The sequence below is a fragment of the Diorhabda sublineata genome, chromosome 9 (genome assembly GCF_026230105.1).
Source record: "Diorhabda sublineata isolate icDioSubl1.1 chromosome 9, icDioSubl1.1, whole genome shotgun sequence".
NCBI classification, from domain to species: domain Eukaryota; kingdom Metazoa; phylum Arthropoda; class Insecta; order Coleoptera; family Chrysomelidae; genus Diorhabda; species Diorhabda sublineata.
Window position 1 is genome coordinate 7,661,742 of NC_079482.1, and position 23,715 is coordinate 7,685,456.

The 23,715-nt window shown below is 31.3% G+C and overlaps 1 protein-coding gene across 4 annotated transcripts in view; it reads left to right on the forward strand.

The window, feature by feature from the left end:
- The window catches only part of LOC130449104 (uncharacterized), a 294,569-nt gene that overhangs the window by 81,371 nt on the left and 189,483 nt on the right, over positions 1–23,715 (forward strand). For all 4 annotated transcript variants that reach the window (XM_056786776.1, XM_056786780.1, XM_056786777.1 and 1 more), the window contains one exon: positions 10,829–11,071. In XM_056786776.1, coding sequence (XP_056642754.1) covers positions 10,829–11,071 — 243 coding nt within the window. The remainder of the gene's footprint in view (positions 1–10,828; positions 11,072–23,715) is intronic.

Consider the following 23,715-nt stretch of genomic DNA (forward strand, 5'->3'; position numbering starts at 1 on the left):
ATTTCCTGTATTCCCATATTTTAAAAAATGGCTCAGATTTTCCAACAATAAAGGGGAGATGTTAATAGTTATTTCGAGGAACTTGATTCTTATTATAAAAAGTGTATCGATCTTAGTGAATATCACAATGTATATAATTATATGCATATAGAAAAATGTCGTAAATAACAAATAATCTTACTAGATTTAATAGTTCCATTTCGTGACAAAATGTTACTTATATAACAACATTCAAAAACCCTTCAAATTACTATAATTAATCTCAGAATACCTTTTATATTTCCGACATTTACAATCATTAAAACGAAAGGATCTCACAATTTGCTACTGCAAGTTATCATTTATCATTCCTAATGAAGTGATTTCACTGTTGGTTCTTATTTTGTAACATAAATTTAGACACGAATCTATCGCCATAAGTATACAATTTAGATTTTTGGAATGATAAATGATACCTTATTCATAAATATATAAAAAATATGTGTTTTATGGAAAGTGATTAATTGAGAAGTAACAATTTCTGAACTATTAATTCAAGATGACAATTTAAGTTTAGTATGAATCATACAGTCCCACAACTGGCTACATAAAACAGCATCGATAAGGTACACGACTTTTGAGCTTGGAAACGGGACTGAAAATCATCCCAAAAACCTCACGTGGTACACGCGTTAAACTTTTTCACTTGACTTTTGGGTCTTAACTAAGAGTGGTGTAATAATGCCAAAAGTTTTACAGGTGGGAAAACCTCCGAAAAAATAAGGAAAATCGACGTAGCTGCGAAAACTTTTTGCTTTCGGCTCCGATGAAAATTATTTTCGTTGGCTTCAATGAAACTATCGGCTATTGAAATTGGAATGAAAAACTATTGAAATATTTTCGGCTGTTTCGCACCGCCACCGCCAACTTCACGGCCGCGAAAATGGGCTTCTAACTTTTTTTTACATATTCATTTACAGCGATAATTATTAACCGATTTTCATGAACTTTTTTTAAAATGTCTGTGAACAGTTGTATCTTACGAAAAATCCTTCAGTAATGTTTATCGGCTCATGGTGCCCCAAGGAACTTTGAAGAACGTCGGGGTAAGATAATTACGCGCCCATTCCATTTTCAATTCATTACGACATTTTTTACACGCAGCATAAAAGGATTCGATTTGATCTGTATAAATAACATGTGAAAGTGAAGAAGATTTATTAACATAGAAAACGTGAATAATGTAGATTTAACACTCATAATAGGATATAATTTTCCCTTCAATCATCGCAATCATCCCACATCTCTTCCAGATCATCTTCGCTTTCGTTAGTGTCGCTCTCTACAGTTGAGAGTCCGGTCTCACGTTCCACAAAATTTCACTAAAGTACTATATAGGGTTTTTTGGAAGAATTTTCCGTCACTTTCGGCGAGGCTTTTCCGACCCCCAAAACTTCTGGCGTTATTACAGCGTTATTATTTGAGGTTCGGACCCCACGAATCAAGAGTTTTCACTCGTGTACCATATGAGGTTTTCCAGCCCATTTTTTCGACCGGGAAAACCGATGTGGACAGAGTGCCAGAAATGCCGTTTGGTGATGTACTAATTATGGGCTCCCCGTTTAAAGCACAAACGTCGTGCACCGAGGATATTTAAAGTTGATATTCAATTTTTCGGATTCCAATAATATATCATTCAAGATTATTATTATACTTTATCCTCGACTACTTATTAGTTTTGTTAATTTTTTTTTGTAGGAAAATTTTGTTACATCATTAGAAATACTATTATTGTATTCTAGCAAATATTTTATACAATATATCATAATAATTAACACAAAAACCTCTATATTCAGGTTAAAAATATTACGTATATAATCTTATGGATGGTGGTATTCATTTATAGTTGTTAATTGTATTATTTGACCAATTGGTCAAGTTAATCGCAAAGATAGAATTAACATCAAAACTAATGTTATGGTCGAAACGTTTGATTTATACATTAATTCGTTTGGTTTACTTCTGGTTGAAGATGATATTTTGTTAGCCGTATTGGTTTTATTTTTGACAGATTCGTCTGTGTACTCTGCAACGGTAGTAGACTGCCATTCATCGTGTCTTTTGAGTAGTGATATATTTTACTATTTTGAAAATTTGTTTATTCCAGATCCTTTGAGTTGTACAATCACCATTTTGGTAATTTGAAAATAATGTGTTACTGGCTACTTGGTCGAAGATTTATGCATTTTTTGTAAAATTTATTCGTAATGGTGAATTTTCGGCAAATTTTTTCTTGGTATTTGGCACATTAACCAAAAAAGCTGATCCAAGATCTTATAAATGAGTTTTTAGGTCCCTAGCGTTAAAGATTGGTATTTTGCCGATAATACAGTAACGTATACTTACAAAGTCGATGTGGCTTTCTTTCCCTTTTATCAGTTCAAAAAGATTCAAAGGCCATATTATAAAATATTCCTGACTTTTCCGGCAAGCTCAGCAGCCTCTTTGATAATGTTGAAGGTTAAAAGTCAAAATTATTTTGTTTATTTAGATTTCTAAACTGTTGCGAAAAACATGATATGCTAAAAAACATATATAGTGCAACCTTAATATAACGTTCCTCAATATAACGACTTCCTCGATTTAACAAATTCTTCGTAATCCCCTTGAATTGTCCATAAGAGTCAATGTAAAATACCTTTACATTATGAACATTTTTAGCGAACAGCCTCTTTATAACGAATTTTAAACTATCAAGGAAAAAGTATAAATACCTCTAATTAACGAATTTTGTCAACCCAAAACCTTTATATAAAGTTACTTACCTAATTGTTTTTAAATAGAAAATACATACAGTAATTTGATAAAAATGTGTTATCATTTATTAGTAGTTGGTTTTTATAACAAAATAAGTACGTAATGTTGAGGTGAATAAAACTATTTTTACCTCTTTTTAACGAATTTTAAACCAACCTAACCTCAACATAACAAGCCTCAGTTCAACGAATTACTTGATATAACGAATTCGATTTGTTATATCGAGGTTGCACTGTACATGACATGTATTTTCGGAGTTGCTGATGGCTCAGTGAATATGCAACGGGTCTTCCAACTCCAATGTCCTGGGTCAAAAAGGTATTATTCAGAAGTATAATGGGTACATTATAGTTATGGATAAATATCTTCTGTTATAATATTCACTGTATTGTCTTAAGTTTCAGATTTGAAACAATCTTGTTTGATTCGTATAGTAGTTTTTTATAAATGAATTATAATAACAATTCGATAAACGGAAACAAATAAGAACTTTATTTGATGGATAGAGGTCACCACAAATTTCCTTATTTATCTTTTGTAGAATCATTTTATAAACGAGAACTGTCAAATTTTGAGATTATTCTCTCCAAAACTAGGAAATTTAATACCAGTATACCGAAAACCGGGATACCGTTCAAATTTTCGCCGGTAGTAATAGCGTTCGTTATTCACCTTAAAAATACCGGTATTTTCGGTGTTGGAACATTAGCGCTAGTTGATACAAGTTACGCAGAAGCTTGATCTGGGGAATCTCCCATTTACTTAGAATCAAATGAGATCCCGTTCACTGTAGCTAAAGGTTGTTAGATCAGTGCGGAGTGTTTTTTCAGTACGTACAAATTGAGAGTAGAAGTAGTTGTTAGTTTTGTGCTTTTGCAATAATTAATATATGTAAGTGAATTTTATAGTCCTAGAGTTTAAGATCCACGAAATATGTGTATCCTAGATAAGATTAAATAAATATTTGTTTTGTAAATTGAGCTACATACACTGGTGAACGATATTAGTGTTAACTTTGATTGTAAATTTATTTACCATAGCCAGTAAATATTATATACACAAACGTCAGTACTATTAAATATGCCGCAGATAAATAAATTTCCTATTAATAAAACTTATTTTTCGTGCAATTGCATGTGAAGTCAGTATTTCGCTTTCTTAGCCATTGTAAGGGCCGCGAAACCAAGCGTCACTTCCAAATTTGACATTTCCAAAATACTATAAAGAAAAGAATTTTTATTGAATACCAAAAAATACATAATACTTACATTATTTAGGATGAATATTAACAATAATTGTACAGTTTTTATTATTACTTATATTTACCCCAGAAGTTGAAGCAACTACATCTAGTGTTTCTGAATAATAGTTATTGCCTACATTCGAACCAGATACTATATCGCCAGAAATTGAGTCGGAAATTTGCTTCTTATTTTCGTTAGAGTCTTTTAAATATCCTTTCTCTACTGTCGTGGACTGTCATCCACCGTGAAGTTTAAGAATTGACATATCAGCCCCAGTATTGGCAAGCAGCGTGCCAGAACTTCTCAGAAAACAGTGACCCGTGTATGTTTCAGGATTTGGTAATCTGAGATACTCTTTATATGGGGTGTGGATCCTAGGAAAAACTCAGTAAAAATTCATTTGAAATAAACAGTGCGAAAAAATATTTTTTGTGTGCGGTCCGTGCGCCCATTCTAGGCCCGAGGAAAAAATGACTACTAAAACTTTCCCCCTCACACAAAAAACATCATTTTTTGTACTTCTTATTCGAAATAAATCTTGCCTTTATATTTCTTTGAGGTTACACCTACTTGCAGTATGGAAAAAACAAAATTTTGTTCACTTCTTTATCCTTTGAATTTATGCTTTTATGTAGACTGTATAAAAATGGACAAAGAGTTTTTAAGGATTCTATATGAGATCAAAAATAATGCTTTTGGGTGAGATCATATTTACTTATCTGCTATGTTGATTTTGTGTTGAAATATTTAGAATCATGTGTAATTCATTTATACCTGAGCTCTTTCTCAAGGGTTGGTAAGACTAGTTTGATTTATGACCGATCCAAATTTTGGATAATCCTCACAACAGCATATTTTTCCCTTGGGCCCTGAAAAAGATTTCATTATAATACGCCGAGTGATCAATAGGACCGCTCTGGGCTATGCGGAAAATTCAATAGCGGGCCTACGGATCGCACTGGGGCTTAACGTGTTTAAAACAAATTAGAGAATCTGATTATCAAAGACATGACGAATGTTCCAAACACAAAGAAGCAAAACAAAGATTAGAAATAGAAAAAAAACTTTAAAAAGAATTATAATTTATTGAGGAGCGTGGTATTAGGGGTGCATCTAAAGCTTGCTTATGAATACTTGTTAACAATACCACCAACAAGTGTGGAGGCTGCTCAACACATAACCACAAAAATAAGATCGAGGTTAGACGGCTATACGTTGTTTGGAATCATATTTCAATTTGCATGAAAAATAATAATCACTTGTACTAATTATTTGTGATATATATTGAAAAAGTTGGATTCAATTTTGTAAAATTATTCTTAAAAATAAAAGTTTTGTTGTTTAGTTGTGTTTAACATATATTTGTACTACCCCTAAATAATAACATAGTAAGTAAGTTTCAATTTTGCCAACATTTTTCAAAAAAATAATACCAGTATTTTACCGGTATTACCGGTTCTAAAAGCGAAAATACCGAAATATGGTTATCGAAAATTATTAACGGTATTGCATTCCTTATCCAAAACTGTGTTTCTTAGAATTGATTATTTCAGAATGATGACATTGGTCATATTGCAAATAAATATAACTTCATATTTATTGAAACTAAAAAAACTGATTTCAAAATTTGTAATTAATAAATAATGCCGTCGTTTTACTCGATACTCGCAATAGGATGTTCTAAAAGAGCGAAAACAGATCAAGTGTGATTTTTTCTAATCCTTGCTATATTGAAAAATCGTAGTGAAAAATGTATGCCATGAGGTATATACTTTTAAATTGATCTCTGGTCATTTCCTCAATTCTCTCCAAGTTCACACCGTTATATGACATTGTGATTATCTGCCATCTTATGTTTCAACCAGACTTTTTGATATTCTAGCAATCTAGCAGATTCTAGCAATGGCTGGTGTTTCAAATTTTTAAAAGTTGTTAATTAGTCCTCCAACTTCTGCGTTTGGTATTTATGGTGTTAGTACACCGAGATAGAGTTTGCTTTTTTTTTAACCTTTTCCAAATCACTTACTTTTACCATGATACATGAAGTAACAAAACAAATCAACCAAAGTGTGTCCCTTAAGGCACATGTGAATGAAAGAACGAAATGGAAATCATAACTTGTACATATCATCATGGAGCATTAAACTTTCAATAAAATTCACGTACTGTGTATTTTTTACAAATATAGCAACATTATTTACTAAAATAATCAGTCCCACTGCAATCTATTTTTGTCATCAATTCAATGGAATAGGGAAACGACGAATTGAGCGATGGATTAAAATTCCGAGAGCTTTATAGGGTAACTGAAGACAAGGCTGGAGGATGTGAAAAATATATATTTAGGGCCGAATATAACATTCAAGATCTCAAAGATGGATATGGTTGAGACATGTAAAACGCTTGGAGAAATATAGTGTAGGTACCATAATCAAAGCTTTAGAAAAATGAGGGGGATGAGCAGTAGGAAGACATATTAAAAGAAGAAAATAAATTACAGTAATTAGCTTCAGTTGGATGTATACAGGAACATTGAATTGAATGAAAAATAAAAAAAACACTGTAGTATTTTATGACTAGAAGATTGCTTTGGAGATATCTCAATTCAATTAAAAATTTAATTCAATAAACCTGGAGTCAAAAGAGTGTTATATCCAGAGGTATTTGGAGTATTTATCTAAAATTTTTCACTGATTTTTATAGTGTCACCAACGAATCAGACGAATAATAAACGTGCTTTTCAGTGTTGAATTAAATACTTTGCAATTATTTTAATAATTAGGAACAATTAATTTGGCATTCCTGAACCCGTTGGTAATATTAATATTGAACTAATTATTGCTACCACTACACCGGCACTTATAGTCACACTATCTGAATGAATTATTTGCATTTGTTTCAAACGAGCATGTTAATTGAATACAATTTCACAACCAGGGAAAAATGCAAATCCTCTAATTACACCATTCACAGTAGAATTGAGAAAATTTTTATATTTTTTACACCTTAACTCCACTTATTTGGAACATTCTGAAATTTCTAATTCATTGTTTTTTACATTTATATTCTAGATGTATGATGTTTTCTGCTTAATTTAAGTTTCCATTTGAGATAGGTCACAGTTTAATATATAAACAATTGTTATCACTTTTCACATTTTATTTTGTTGGTTCATAACATTTGGTGGGATACATGTAAACACACAACCAATTTTTATTTTCAAATCTACTTTTTACTGTTAGCGATACGAGTTTTCGTTTCCTCATTTTCATTGAATATTTCAGAATGTTCTGTCTATTTACGCATATTTTTTACATTCTTCATCGATTGAGAGACACTATTTGAGTATAAATAAAAACCATAGAATATCAATGAATTTAATTTAATAATTCTTCAGCACGAGGAACAATTTTCTATTCATTTCGAGGCAGCTTTAAGTTGAGAATGATACCTGGAATTTTGATAAATAATTTCTCTTTTCAACCATTTTCTGCGATGTTCATTTCCACTAGCTTGAAGAAACAATTTAAGAATGTAACTGTATTTAATTAAGTTGTGATATTTATGCTGTCATTAACATTCCTTAATATAGTTTCTTGATGAATTGAAACTGAAAATGAGAGACAGGAATAATAATTAATTTAATAAACGAAGCAATTGATTCGAAAATGACAGACGGAAGAGAAAGAATTGCTTATATGTCATAACTTTAACAATCATATTTTCAATTTATTTCAATTATTATATTGTTAACATATTTTGTTGGTTATATACTTATGGCCAACGGTGTACCTGATATTAATCCATAGTGCTTGTTTTTTCCTAATTTCCTAATTTATTTAATCTATCAGATTGGAATGTCTAGAATTCTATGAAGTTAACAAACAAATAAATAAATAGGCCTTCCTAAAATGATATAAAAAAAAACCATTTTAAACAAATTGCCGCTGTGATAAAAACAAATAAGTTCCGCTTTCGCCAAAAATTAGACTTCGATTATAACCGAACAGAACCGACTTCACGGTCCAAGTCGTGGACGAGTTTATAACATTATCCCCTCCTTAGAAGGAAGTTCCTCCCCTCCTGGAGCTCATGTATAGCCGGGCTGAATGTTTACATCAGTATCTGGACCCATTCCTGCACTTTCCGGTCATTTAAAAAAAAACAGTGCACCGTCTTCCTTAGGTATTATTGAGGGGGTAGATACCTGCAAAATATTATGTGAACCACGATATGATGGAATATCACCTCTACCATACTCCTGACGACTCGCCAATCCAACTGGCTACTCGCTATTTTGGTCATAGCCAGTTTCTTCACATTGGCTTCAAACACATGGTTGCGGACGCTTAGAAGTATTTTCCACACAGAATACGGTTGCCAACCCTCGTGGGTTCTTGATACGGGCAGAGATGTTGTAGGTTAGAGATTAATTTTCGAACAGAACGAACAAATTTCGTTGTTGTTCTGTAGTAACTCCATGTCTAGCTTTGCCAGTACCACAATACACATCCATAAATTCTTCGAAGGCAGGGTCAGGCTCTTCTCGGAAATAGTTCACTCATTACACAAAAACACACACATACACTCATATTATCAATATCAAATCAAATTAATTTGTGAGCTATGTCTAAATAGTTTTTCTAGTAAATCGATACGGTTATGATTCAATTACACTAATGAACTTCTTTTTAAATTAGAAAATATAACTCATAGGAAGGCAAGAGCTTGTGTTCAACAAAGTATATAAGCTGCAATTTGCAATAAGACATATTTACAGCACGATTAAGTAAAAATTACATATTAAATAATGTTTTCTTTCTGAACTTTCTTTGCATTCCTTCTCAGTACCTATTGGAAACAACTTCTATTTTTTTATTTGTTTTCTCTTATGTTTCTTCAATAATTAGAAATACTGGAATTGGATTATATGCGCCCGGGTCCCATGAAAAACAATTCCAGGATTAGAGTACAGATTATGAAGTATGTGTTACACTTATAACGAAGAAGGTTATATCTATTTATCTCCTAAATTTTATGTGTTCTCTCGTATTATACCCAGGATAACTTAAACACATCGGAAGGAAGCGCATTTGAACAATACGAGTTTAGTTCCCTCTCCAGCTTTACACATTGGACATTGAGCATCTTACGTGATGCCCATCGAGTTGAAGTGTTTTGCCAGTAGCTTGTAATCAACCCGAGGATTGAGTGATTTCTTTCGAGTTACATGAGACTATCTCCCAGAACCTTGGACCCAGCACTTGAGTAGAACGTTGTCTTCACCTCTTCTGTTAATTGGATTTTCGATTTAACTATCAGATATGGAACTTAAGGAAATTTGTGTTATCTTCATGACAGTACCATTCTCTATTTCACCTTCCTCTTTATTTTATTGGATACCAGAATTTCCAGGAATTCACATAAGCTTAACATAGTTGATTCTACAGTTTCATCTTAAACATATAAAATATTGTCATATTTGGCAGGACGTGTTGCTTTTTATTCTACTAAATTATATTAATTGAATGTTTTCGATAGAAACAGGCATATAATAGGCAAAATATTTAGAACTGGTACCAACCAGTCATTTGACTCTAGCGTACTCATCTTATTACAAGCTGAAACGTTTTCACTTATACGATTTCGTAAGAAGCCTTTAAAAATGATTTCAGGATTAAACGTTGGGTTAACTGCTACGCTGAACAAAAACAGTTTTGGTAGAAGAATAATTCTGTTTTTTAAAAATAAAATTCGTCGTATTTTTCATAATAAATTTTATTTAATATGGTTTAGAGCAACTTGCACCGAAGTAAACGCAGTTCAAGTCGATAGAAACCTCTGTTAACCACCGAAATTGGAGGATTTATATTTTAATTGACAGTTTCTGCAGAAATCCTAAATGAAACATTTCCAGAACATGAGCAACTTGACATTTTTAAGTGATTTCGCCTTTTAAAATCCACGGTTTTGCATATTCTATAGCTTATTGAGCAAGATTTAGAGTTTCGAAATAATGATGTTCTACTTGCTGCACCACAAACTACGATTATTGTTTTTATGTAACATAAAGCATTTTGGAGTCACCATCCCTATGCACATTTCATTTCTGTATTCAAGTATTCTGCATGTATTGTTAACTGTCTGTGAGGTGAGGAGTTTATTTCATTAATAAATTCCAGTGTGAAAAATGTTCACTTCACTTTAGGTGCAGTCGAGAATAAGCGTTCTGCATTTCCAAATTAGAGGGACTAGCGACCTTGGTCCTTGATCCAAGTAATGAAGCATTAAATAAAAGTAAATATGCAACAAGCTATCATTTTTGGTTTGGGAGGTTCAAGTAGTTCTGTAGTTCAAGCGAAACGGTGTAAGTGGTCATTAGAATTCAATAAACTTCACACAAACAGTACTAAATTTCTGAATTTAAAATCCTGTAAATCAATAAGTAAAATTAATATTCAGAAATTATGACAATAATGAAACACCCTTATCAGGTTACTTTTCGATTTTAACTTTGTTTCTACTTTTTTATTTATCTTCGAGAAAAGTTTTCACCTCAGTAAGAAATCTATTTTCTCTTATCGAGCTTTATTCAGTTTTATTTCAACGTTATTATCATTGTAAAATTGAGAAAACCGACAATGACAAATATTTTTTATAGAAAATTTCCAATAATTTACGAGTATATGAATAATTTCTATAGAGAATCTACTGAATTTCTAGAAAGGTTCTAGAAAATAAATAATTTTTATTCTTATCACATCTTATTTTTTGTGTTTTTGTTTCAGGCAATTGAAAGCCGAACTACAAAATCTAAGACGAAAAGGCGCATTGAGACCATCAACCGATTTGGATACCACAGGGCCGGACCAGGACCCGGACCGATATTGTAGGCGATGCAGGGTCAAACTAGGGAGAGTCATCAACAGAGGAGCTTACTGCAGGGCTTGTCGCTTAAAAGTCTGTAAAGCATGTAGAGAATATTCACTTCGAACTACCGACTGGGTGTGCACAGTCTGCAAGAAACAAATGTAAGTAATTAATCAATATATTTCATCTACACTATAGAGTTTTCAATTTATTGATACAACTTTAGGGTTTGCGAGTGATATTTTTCCGAGTAGGAGGATCTTGGTATGAGCTACATTGAACAGGTGGATTTCAAACAGTAATTTTAAACTCGATGTTCATTTGTTATTTTTCTATTCTACGAAGACATTGTTGTACCTACCCCACACTAGAAACTTATCGATCCAGCTAGAATCAACTTGGTCTCTCGAATATTTGAGGGAGATCAAGCAAGTTCGGCCCGGTTCCCAGTAGCTTCATCTGTCATTAGTAGCGGAGCAGATTTTATTTGTATGTTATCGTTATTAAAAGTATCACACTTTTTATTTGAGTGTAATTTATATATTTAAAAGTAAGGTCCCGTGGGAATATTGTACTAATTACAATTTATGTCACAATACTTCAGAATTCCATATGTATTAGGTTATTCAAACTTTTTATTTGTGTTTGGCTGTTGAAATTTGTATTATTGTGTTAATATGCGACAAAGGTTAAAAAAATACAAGAATATAATTTCAATTAATTATCATTTGTTTGTGTCTCTATGATTTGTTCTACGAAATTTATGGGAATAATTATTCCAAGGTGATTAAATCATATGAGAATTTCGTCGAAGACATTCATAGTGAAATAGTTCAGAGATAAATTACTGTTAATGACGATCACTAGGGACTTCATTCACTGTAATTAATTACGCGAAAACATGACAACGGCAAACATATTGCTAAATGATAGATAGGTGTTATGTAGATACGCTTCGGTTAAAACTAGTTCGGGCTCTGATTTTCATAAACCTAAAAAGTCCGAAATAACAATAATTTTCTCATTAACACATTCATGAGGTTATGATATGAGTGAATAAGTCAATATCAGGTAATATATGTTTACATATCTATGAGTATAATATAAGCATTACAGCTTCTGCAAGTTCCGACTCGTCGTGTACATTAAGGCCGCTTGACCTGATGCAAGACAACGTACAATGCAATGCAAGACGTAATATTTCTTGATCAAAAGCGTGAGCAGATGAAATTCAGCTAATTGTTTCATGCAAGATCTCGCACTTGCAACATATTGCGTTGATGCCATTTTTATTCCGTGCAAACTGCAATTTTATGGAGAAATGAGTTTCTGATGTGCTGATATTACGTCTATAGCCAACAGTTTCTTAGTTATATCATATTTTATTTTCCTTTGGAGTGAGTTTTTCAAATGTTTTTGTATCCATTCTCAATTAATTGTATGTTTTCTTGTTTAATTCTATAGCTAAACTCATGTTTCCCCTTGTTCTATCTAGCTAGGGCCTGGACCACCATCGCTGGGTACTCCCTTCTGTTCATCAGACTCCAAAAGCAAGGTAGCAGCAGTTATAATTATTGCCGATGCTCTGACCACGTTTTTCTTGTTCACCTACCTAGCTTTGTTATTTTCATTTTTAAACTGGCCACAAAATAGGAAATTATTTACTTTACTTGGAATTTGGAATTATGGCAACCATGAAGCGATGCAATGGAAGCAAAGTCCAATATTCGTTTACGCAATATATTGATCTTACAATAAATTACACGTTGTTTTACATCATGTCATGTAGCCTTTAGTAGAAGTGTCGAGCAATTAACTTTCGAAAACCTTAAAAATAGGTGAATAAAAAGAATGGTTAAAATATGAAACTGTTAAATTCATTCATATTTACCACAATAAACCTGAACTGTGGGATATTAAAAACAAGTGTTATGAATATAAAGTAAAGTAACGTGATATGATATTGCGGGAAAAATTGAAACCACGGTAGAAGTATTAAGCAGACAAATGCATGATTTACGAAATCAGTTTAACAGTGAAATTGATAGAACTATAATCAGGGCAGTGTACCTACAGGTGAACTTTATTCTCCAAGTTATTTTAAATCATTGTTGTTTCTACAAAGCGAACCCACAAGTAACTTCTTTTCCTTTATTTTTTGAACCTGTTCATAATAATAACATAATGGCTGCACATTTGTTTTTTGAAATTCTCATAGTATGAGAACCTAGAGTCACACTAGAAAATTATATTTTAGTGTACTATTCATACATTTATTGCAAATTTAGGAATACCTGCAATGTACGACAGACATATATAAATGTCTAGTAATTTATTTAATTAATGTAAACAGGGAATGCAATTTTATCTCAGATACTTGACACTTATGTTTTGATACAAGTGTCAGATGTAAATATACCTTAACGGATAGGGTACCCTGTTTTTATCAACAGGTATTTGCCAATTGACTCCACTCTCCTCTCCTCTCCACCTAGTAGATACAGGTAAAATGGCTTACTGAATTTTGATATGGAATGAGAAATCTCGATCAGTTAGACGATCAGTTGAGGTCTCTAAACCCGAAACAATTGAAAAAATTCACGATATGGCGATGACTGATGATAAATAGAAAGTGCTAGGGACTGTGGAAGCCAAAGGCATTCGATACGTTCCATTAATTCCTATTTTGAATTATTACTTGGATATGATAACGCTTACTGCAAGATAGGTACCGCGTTTGCTCACAACTAACCTCAAACGAGTGTGAAAAAAAATTTTTTTTGGTGTTCGGCTCTACGGTGCCATTTTGTAACCGTGGACCAAACAGCAGTCGGAACAATGGATTCAAGAAGGCCAAGGAGGATTTGTAAATCCACATTGACTATCTCCAAAAAACTATAAAAATCAATAACGAATATTATACCTCTCATTGTGTTGACTTGGTGAGGATTTGAATGAAGAAATGACGATGATGCAGACAGGTGGTGTTTTCATTGCAAAAATATATGAATTAGGCTACAAATTTTTCCTTGGTCCATTCTTTTATTTAAAGTTATTCATTACTAATTTAAGATGTGTTCTAACGGAAAGAGATATGATCTCAAAGATAAAATAATCTTGGTAATTATCTAGAGTAGGTTACACTCCTCCGATTTGGTTGAAATATTAGTATGTTATAGAGAAAATTAAGCTGAAAAATTTGATGTATATATGTTGTGCGCGGAAATCATCCCTTCACATAGTTTTTCAGCTCTGAAGTTCAACAAAGAAAAATAATTTATACATCATAGTTTATGATAATTTTATGATACATGATGTCATCATTAGGTAAAGAAGACATGCGAAGTTAAGCTATTATGTATAAACTATTTTTATTTTTCAACTTCAAAGTTGAAAAACTATGTGAACGGATGATTTCCGATCCCTATATATATGTATATATATATATATATATATATATATATATATATATATATATATATATATATATATATAAAGTTTCAGCATAATTTTCTCTATAACATACTAAATTTTTTCAAAATCGGAGGGCTGTAACCTAATCTAGATAATTACCGTAATCTTATTATAACGTTTTTCGTATTTATTTACACTTTCTATTCGTGGGGTGAATTAATAAACTTTGTGACTTACGTTATTAATTTATTTACACACTATACAATACACTAGTAAAACTAACTAACTGCGTTTACAAAAATAATTTATATACCTAAATAGAATTCTACAATGTTCTAGGCACAAAAGAAATAGATGAATAGACTTTCCTAGAAATTATTTAGAAGAAATACTATAAATAAACCACCTGCTACTAAAAAACTTATATACAAATAAACATCAAACGAATTGCGCCACTTATAAAAAATGTTGAAGACGCCGCTTGAAAAGTGCTATGCGAATTCGTTATTATTATTATATATAGCATTGATGAAATTTTTGAGAAAGATATAAGAGTAATACAAAGTATATAGTGAACTAAACTATGAAGTTTCCATAAAAACTGTCTTAAAAAGTTGACATAACCCGCCCTCATATATGGATTATAAATATTACAGGTATAAGGTAGATTTAATGTAGAATATTTCACGCTTCGTATCCATTTTTAAGCTCTTACTTAGTCCTTAAAAATCGTCGATGATTAAAGTATATGTTTTTAGAATGAGAGATACATTTTTTATCTTTGATATTTGGTAGGACAATGGTAAAATATTTAAGGAGAACAATGAGATGCAATAAGCATCTAACAAATACCAAATTTATATCTATTACTCATAAAATATACCGTAACTATTCATGAGTAGAAACAGTTAATAATTATTATGACATAAATAATTATTTTAATATGTTAATTTGTAAATATCTCTTAGCAATGTGTCACTTTACCTTACAGGCTTGATACATACATATTAATAAATCCAATTTCCATGTCATTGAAATATTTTCTTGTTTACGGATGAAATCGAGTGAATAGATGCTACAACTAGTAGTTTATGAGTGTAAGTTTAAAATAACACCAGCAATTCATAAACATACATTATATATTTAGTGTCAAATATAAAAGTATTCCTGATGAGTGATTAAAGTTTGGAAAGCATTTAAGGTGTTTGAGTACCTTTAATGAAAATTGTGTAGCGAAATTGCGGATTCAGTTACAAACAAACCAATAACGAAATTAAAGATAGGATGTAGAAATAATTAATTTTATTATTAAGATTCAAGTTCGACTACAAGTTTATTTCATAACTTCATACTTAATTAATTTGATAAAGTTATTTAATTCCCTTTATAACTTCAATAAATCGTCAGCACCATCCGTGAACCTGTTTCATTAAGAATTTTTCTGACGATACTTTTGATTGATAATAGATAACAATATTTTACAGTATATCTGTTGTCGAGAAATTTTATTTATGCTAACTATATATTATTTAATTATATTTTCAAAAATATGAGAAAATGTTTATCTTATGTACGTATGAAACAGACAAACTTTACTACAAAAATTATTATTAAAATCATTGAGTTCTAAAGAACATCGTTTTAATACTTTTCTCTTGTGTCTACACTTCGAAAAAAGACCAACAGAGACCAACAATAGTAGACGCCATATTTGTATCCCAAAAACGCTGTTACTAACACGTGTAAGTCCTGATAGTCTTCGTTCATATCTCCTAGATTTTTCGGAAAGTCCATCTGACTATGGAGTTGTATGCTCATATTTTGAATTTAGCAAAATATCGTCCACAAGTTTAATATAATTTTCAGATTTTTCATTTCATTAGGTTCTGAATCATAGAATTTCTAAATTATATATAGCATATAAATAATATCTTTCGTAAGTTATCTAATTTGGTGGCCAACAAAAATACCGTCTTTAATTTTTTCCATAATGCGATGAGAAAATTTTTGGAAAATGTAAAAGAAGCAGTTCCCATCTGTATTTAGTGATTTGATAAACTGTTTCGTGATATCTAGTTTTATATATAATGGTAGTAGAATAATTTTGATGAGCTACTAATGTATTCTGCACTATATTATCCAGGCTCCATATTTTATCTCTATTAAAAGTTTCTTCTTATGCAATACTCTTGATTAGCTCTACTGTTCTAAAGAAAGACATATAAAACATATACACTCAGTATAACTACTTAATTGCCTCTGAAGAATGACCAGAATTTTTTAATCGACACAAACTTGTTACTTATGGTTATAATAATTGAAGGAGCTTCAAATAAAATTGTTCATTCATCGTGATAATAATCAGATTACAATGATAGGGAAACCTTCCAGGTTTTTTTGAAATTAATATTTTTTCTTTTTTGGCTAGATCGTTTATTTGATTATGAATATAAATGCTTATTTGTCTCTCTTATTTCAAGAATTACAGAGCTTTAAATTATAAAAGTTATCTGGCAAGCTCAGTACTGAGTTGTCAAGCAATAGGCTATATCAACATTCCATTTCTTTAGTAACTATATAACACACGTTTGATAAACGTACTTTACACAGAAGCTAAAAATTTCGAAACATTGTCACTTTATGTTAAGAATAATAACAATATGATAGGATATAGAGTATAGTACAAAGAAACGTTCGTTGTCAAGTAAAAATATATTTTTTCTAATATATATAACATGTGAGAATCTCTAGAAGTTTTAAAGGAAAGACGATAATGGAAATTAAGACGAAAGAAAAGTGTTTAGCAGAAAAAATAGACTTAAAAGTCTACAAAAATCATTAATATTTTGTTTGGTGTGATATTGTTTATAACAAAAACACAGAAATTTATAAAAGAGGTAACTCAGGTTTTGGTTTTGGAACGACTGTTCTTTGCTGGAGAATTGGAATGAATAATTTATCAAGATGACGGGTTGTGTCTGCACTGAAATTCTAAAGTTCGAGAAACCTTTAACGGTAAATTTGATTATTTATAACGAAATTGGAATATTAAATTATTACTATTGTTCATTCTATACCACCAATTATTTTTTGTCGTTATTATTTGCGATGTCTATAGTTGAGTGGCATTTATTGAAAAATATTTTTTTAGAATATATTCACCAAAAATTCGAAACAGATGTGAATATATCCAACTTGGAGCAAGTGTGTATAGGGAATGCTTTTTGTTTTGCCGTAAAAATGACGTGGAATAGAGCAAGGGATTGTCATGAAATTTTTCAAAAAACTTGAAAACAACTGCAACTGAAACTTATACAAGTATATGGCAATGAATGTTTGTCGCCTTCGTGTTTTGTGTGGTTTAAACGTTCTCATAAATCAAAAATATCGAAAAAGTGTTCGATCCGACCGTTAGCTAACTATTCGTGCGATTTCTGAATCTATAAGAATTGACAAAGTATTTATGTAGCAAATTTTAGGTGACATTTTTAAGAAACTTGAAGTATGTGCAAAACTCGTGCCTTATTCCCACCTCATTCGCCGGATCTTGCACCGTGGGACTTCTACCTCTTTCCTAAGATTAAATCTGCGATAAAACAAGATATGACTCTGTTGAGCTGCGAGAGAAAAAGCGCCCTGCGTCCTGAGAGGACTGATAGAAACAGATCTTCTGCATTATTTAGATCAATGAAAGATTCGCATGGATCGATGTAAGGATATGGTAGGGCTATATATCAAATGTGATAACAAATAATTATAGCCACATCTCGTATATATTTCATACTGTCAGATAATATAAGAAATATATTTTGAGTTTGATTTCGAGAAATGTTGTGTAGAACATTTTTATTTGACGCTAATTGAAAGTTAAAGGAAAGTCAATTTACGAGGTCTGCCTATTAAATAATGAGACTGCACGCCTAGAGGGCGCCCTAGAGGGATGGGGTAGAAAACGAGTAGTGCGTTGGGTATCTAAATATTTTGTCTATACACGTCCCAAAACACGTTCACGTCACTATTATAGTATTTGTGCAGTAGCTGTTTGAAACGAATGTTTTTTTCTTGTGACGAAAACAGGAGCAACGTATCAATCTCAAATTTCTCGTTAAATCGAAAAAAACTCAGATTGAGTGCTATGAATTATTGCAAGAGGTATATGGGGACAATACTCTATCTCGTGGGCGTGGTTTTTTTTTTAGTGGTGTAAGCGCTTTAGTGAAGGCCGAGAGAGTTGAAGATAACCAGTGCCCAAGTCGCCATGTGACTGTTTTAACTCCGGAAACAGTGACCAAGATCAACCAAATTGTGTGTACAGATCTTTGAATGAGCATCCGGATGATTGCCGAGGCTGTAAACGTTGATAAAGAAACGGTTAGACAAATTTTCGACGAGGAATTGAACATGACCAAAGTCTATGCGAAGTTAATGCCACAAAATTCGTATCCTGACCAAAATCTCTTGCGTCCGCTCAGAGTTCCTTGAGAGGTTAGAAAAAAAACTGATGTAAAAGGGACTCGATTTGATTCGATGGAAGCGGTAAAGCAAAAAACGAAAGGGCTTCTAAAAAACCTCACCAAAGAAGACTTCCAGCACTTCTTCAATCAATGGAAAAACGTATGGAAAGGTGTGTGGCGACGAGAGGGGAGTATATAGTATATGTAGAATAATTTTTATAATAAAACTCTTCTTCGTAGCCAGTCTCGTTATCTAATAGTCAGATCTCGTATAGTGACGAACTTGATTTGACAAAGAATATTTACCCGAAGTTGAATTGATATTTCTCTTCTCATATCTTAGATAGTACAGACACAGAAAGTATCAAAATATTTAAAGCTACCAACGTAAAAAGGATTTCACACGACTACTCACGATCCTATATGACCTTTAAATAAAATTAAAAGTATCTAAGAGTGTTTTCACTGCTGTTATGACTCAAATATGGTTTTATACTCTTTAAGAAGAATTTAAATAAGTTTCAAATGATATTGGAAGAATAAATTTTTTTATACTTTTCAAAAAAGGTATATTCATTATTAATTGATGAAAAAAATAATTCTACAGTAGTCTATTCTCTTTTGAAAATTGAAATGCTAAAATACTAGAAATGCATCAATTGTAATTGACTTTTGGAAAATTAATTCTCCACTTTTTTAGTCGTTTAGTAATAGAAAGTAATAAAACCGATTCATTAATTCAAATCTAAAATAAAAGTATCTAAACTAATACAAGTAATCAGGCTCTTATTTTACATAATTTTTATATGCTTTATGTTTTGAATAGTTTTGTTTTTCAATAATATGGTCTAACTAAGTTTTTTCGGATTTTATTTTGTGTTCTTTGAACTAATTTCCAAATGACTTTCTTTATACACACTTTCTGTTAATGCAAATCGAAAATAGATTATTTCCCTATTCGTTTTTTGTTTATTGTTATTGACCACCGAGCGACGTCTACAAATTGAAACTGAATCAAAGTTAGAATTGCGAATTCATTATTTTGACTATTTCATATCATCTTTTCTAGCATAAAACTCACAATAATTAGGTATTAACTAAATTTGTAAATTCCGAAATTATTTCTACGCTCAATTACAAAATTGGTTCTATTCGTAAATAATTCCTAGAATATTCTTCAATTTATTTTAGTAAGTTAAGTAATGATTTATTATATCTTTTGTTTGTTTGTAGGTCTCAGAAATTGCTTAAAAGTATTTCAGTAATATATTAATTAAACATAGTATGTAAAATATTATTCTGAGTATGCAATTAAAACCATACAAATCCAATTTAAATTTAATTTTTCAAAAATACAGCCTTGCTTTTCAAACCTCAAAGTGCGTGGCTTAAATGGAGTACGTTACATTTCGAACAATTCAATTTTTACTACATGAAACCTTTTCAATATTGACTCGACATTTTAACATGTAATAAATATACCAGAATTAATTACTTAACAATCCAGCTTTTAATACCTATTCGCAAAAACTACGCCTACTACGCACATATTCCATTAATTAATATGTTTACTGATAATTAATTTACGTTATGATTTTGATTTTTCACTCACTATATACTGAAATGAAAACAAATTATATAACTGGCAGAATATAGAAAAAACATGATGTTTTATTTGAGCGAGATGTAATACACAAAAATGGTCCCAGAAGTACCTTGCCTGATCTAGAAATGGTAGTAGTTGCTTAGAAAATACGAGTACCACTGTATTAGGAAGTACACAATCTATACAGCATGTTTCAAATTTTAAGACGCCACGTTGTTTAGTATTTGTTTGGTAGCCATCAATAGAGTATGTTTTCAGTGAATTTGTAAACATGTACATAGAATATTTTTATTTGAAATGCCTTAGCCTATTATAAAACCTGATCAAGATTCTACTTTGGACGAGTTTGCTCTTTCAACTGGCGAAGATCAGTATCGCAATGGTTGACCAAATAAGCTGACAACTCCTGAAATGTTGAAGAAAATTTTTTGTGTTTTTTTTGTTGGGCCAGTTACTAAGAATCTCATTTGCCAGATTTAGCCCCCTCGGATTATTTTTTATTCCAAGAAAAAATGGTTCGTTGGTAAAAGATTCTCCAACAATGAAGAGGTGAACACACTTATTGATCGTCACTTGTAAAAATATATATTTAGTAGGAGATTGGGAGATAAATAAATATATTTTTTTTCCAGAAATATTGTGTTTTCATTGTTTTGCCAGGTACATATGGGACCATTCTCGTAAATCAACAAAGTTTGTATGATTTTTGTTCTTATTGTCATAAAGCTTTTCAAAAAAAGTTAGTTAACTTTATAGTTTTATTATAAGTGTAGCTCACCCTATATTAAAATTCTTCTTTTTCACTTTATTTCCAAAATTTAGGGAAATACGTAAAAGACACATATTATTTAGAAAATGAAATTTATGAGTCGTTTATCTAGTGTTTAGCATAGTTCAAATTATATGAGTGTGTAAATGTAAAAATATTTATTATTTTTTTATTTCTACTACATCCTAGATATTAAACGAAATATGAAATAATAAACTTTTTTGTATTTTTTTAGAGAAATTAATTTCCTATCAATAACAATGAGACAACTTCGCGTCTATCATATTTGCAATTTATAACGACTGAAATATTTTTGCAGTTTTTTGGCTGCATTTTTATAATATGAGGATTAAAATATCTGCTCCAAGGCTAAATGAGGGTCTGTGTTGATTACAAACACATTAAATAAATGAACACATTATTATTTACATTCAAAACATTCATTAGCGTACCAAAAAATGGACGAAACAATAAAATGGTTAGGGTTTCCTTGACACGTTGGAGGTGTTCTGCCACTATCTTAGAACTGTCCAGTTATTGTCGGCTATCAGAAGACTTCTAGAGAAATTTGATTTTTAACACTAAATAATGGAAGATTTATGTTTTTTACTGATAGAGGTTGTTCTCTCATCTCATCCCCGATACCATCGGGGCTAATCCTCTCGGATGGTGGTTAGAATCTCCATAGTCTTTCAAAAAATAGACTTTAACTATTCCATAACCTTGTTGTGTCTTGACCCACTACTGCACTGTCAATAGTTAGTTTTTTGCAAATTCACTGATATACGCCACTTCATATTCGTTTAAGAGGATAATATGATTCAGCACATTCAAACACACCAAACTTCAATAGAAAGTGTATGTTAAAAAGAACAAACAAGAAGTGACACGTAATATAAAAAATGTACTAGCTAATTAGAAGAAACTCCACTCTCTATACAATGAATTTTACTTTATAAATGATACATAAGTTTGTATGAACTCATGTTATCCAACTATGGAGATGCTCTAAAGCAAGTAAATTAGCAATCATACATAGATTCCAAAACAAACCACTAAAGAATATAATAGATGCCCTTTGGCGCATTAATAGTAGTAATCTCCATAGGGACCAAGGAATGAATACTGTTGACTGAATCATCAAGAAATGAGCCAACAATCATGAAAAGAGTCCATCATAATGTCAATGTGGAGGCAATACAGCTCAATGACAATACTGGGTTTGAAAGAAAAGATCCAGCACTATAAGTTAGTTTGGGGTTTTTAGTGCAAGATCAGAGTTTTCATGTGCAAACTATAATGCAATCCATGCTACAAAACCTAAAGAACTTTTATGAGTATACATCAGTTTTAAGTTTCAAACTATATTAGATTAAGTCAGAAATAAATTGCTCCATGGTCACTTTTAATCAGATTCTAGATTCTAATATACTAAATGCATTATTATTGTTTCAAATTGTTGAATACTTCAAGTTGTTGAGAATCTTTCAACTTTTTATCTAATTAAAATACTTTTTTCCGTTCAAATAGTCAACGTGCTCTACAATAAACTGTTAATATTAACCAATTCACGTGATACATCACGAAGCACTTTCTAACCAATAATAATTTACATAATGTAACGATCTATTTTAAATAATTTGCATTCACTCGTTCAGTTCGTGTTTGTCGATATATCAGTTGGCAACTAAATTAATATGATTTTTTAGATGGAAAGTATACGCTTAGATACAATTGTTTATTATAATGTCGGCACGTTTCACGTATATTCGGATTTACATGGATCAACAAAATCATTTAATAAGTTCTTTTCTTATTAATAACTTCTTACAGTTCATGATTTTAGCCCAGTTAAATTAGCTAAAAAATAGTAGTACCTTACTTAAAATTTTCAGCCAGCTAAACGTATGTGCTAAAATTTTTATTCAAAATCAAATGATGCAAAAATTGGTTTTTGGGTCTAACAATTAGTTTTAAGATAAAAATAGAACAGGCTAAAATTGTATATCAGATATCGTACCTTTTCTCTAAGATTTTCCGTTTCGGATAGAGCGAAAAGGTTACTTCGAGCAGTATTGTCTATAATATGAAAGATTTGTACATACTAATTTGAAATTTTCAAAATTTAACCGCTTATTTTCAAAATAATAAAGATTGTTTATATCTTCAAATATACCACTAGGACAGTGAAAAATCGACGGCTATCGATTAATTAAATATTTCCTTGAATGATGGCTACCGCAGCTTCTAGAATCTAAAATCACCTTCTTCATTTTCTTTTGCAAGCTTTTGTTAGTTTCACCTGTCCCGCTGAATGTAATCAAATCTTGCAAGTTAAATTTTATCCATATACAACCCCATTGATTCTTCTTGACGAGTACTTTGTTACTAGTTAGTAACAAGGGTCTGGTGATGGGGATTGATGGCCATAGGAACTCCGTAATTAAATGAACGACGCAACCTCAATGAGTTTGGGCTTGTTAGATTCGTCTTGCGAATATCTCGGTTGACGTGGATATCGAACTCCAACAAATTTGGGAATAAAAGCTCGTTTCTTTGGTT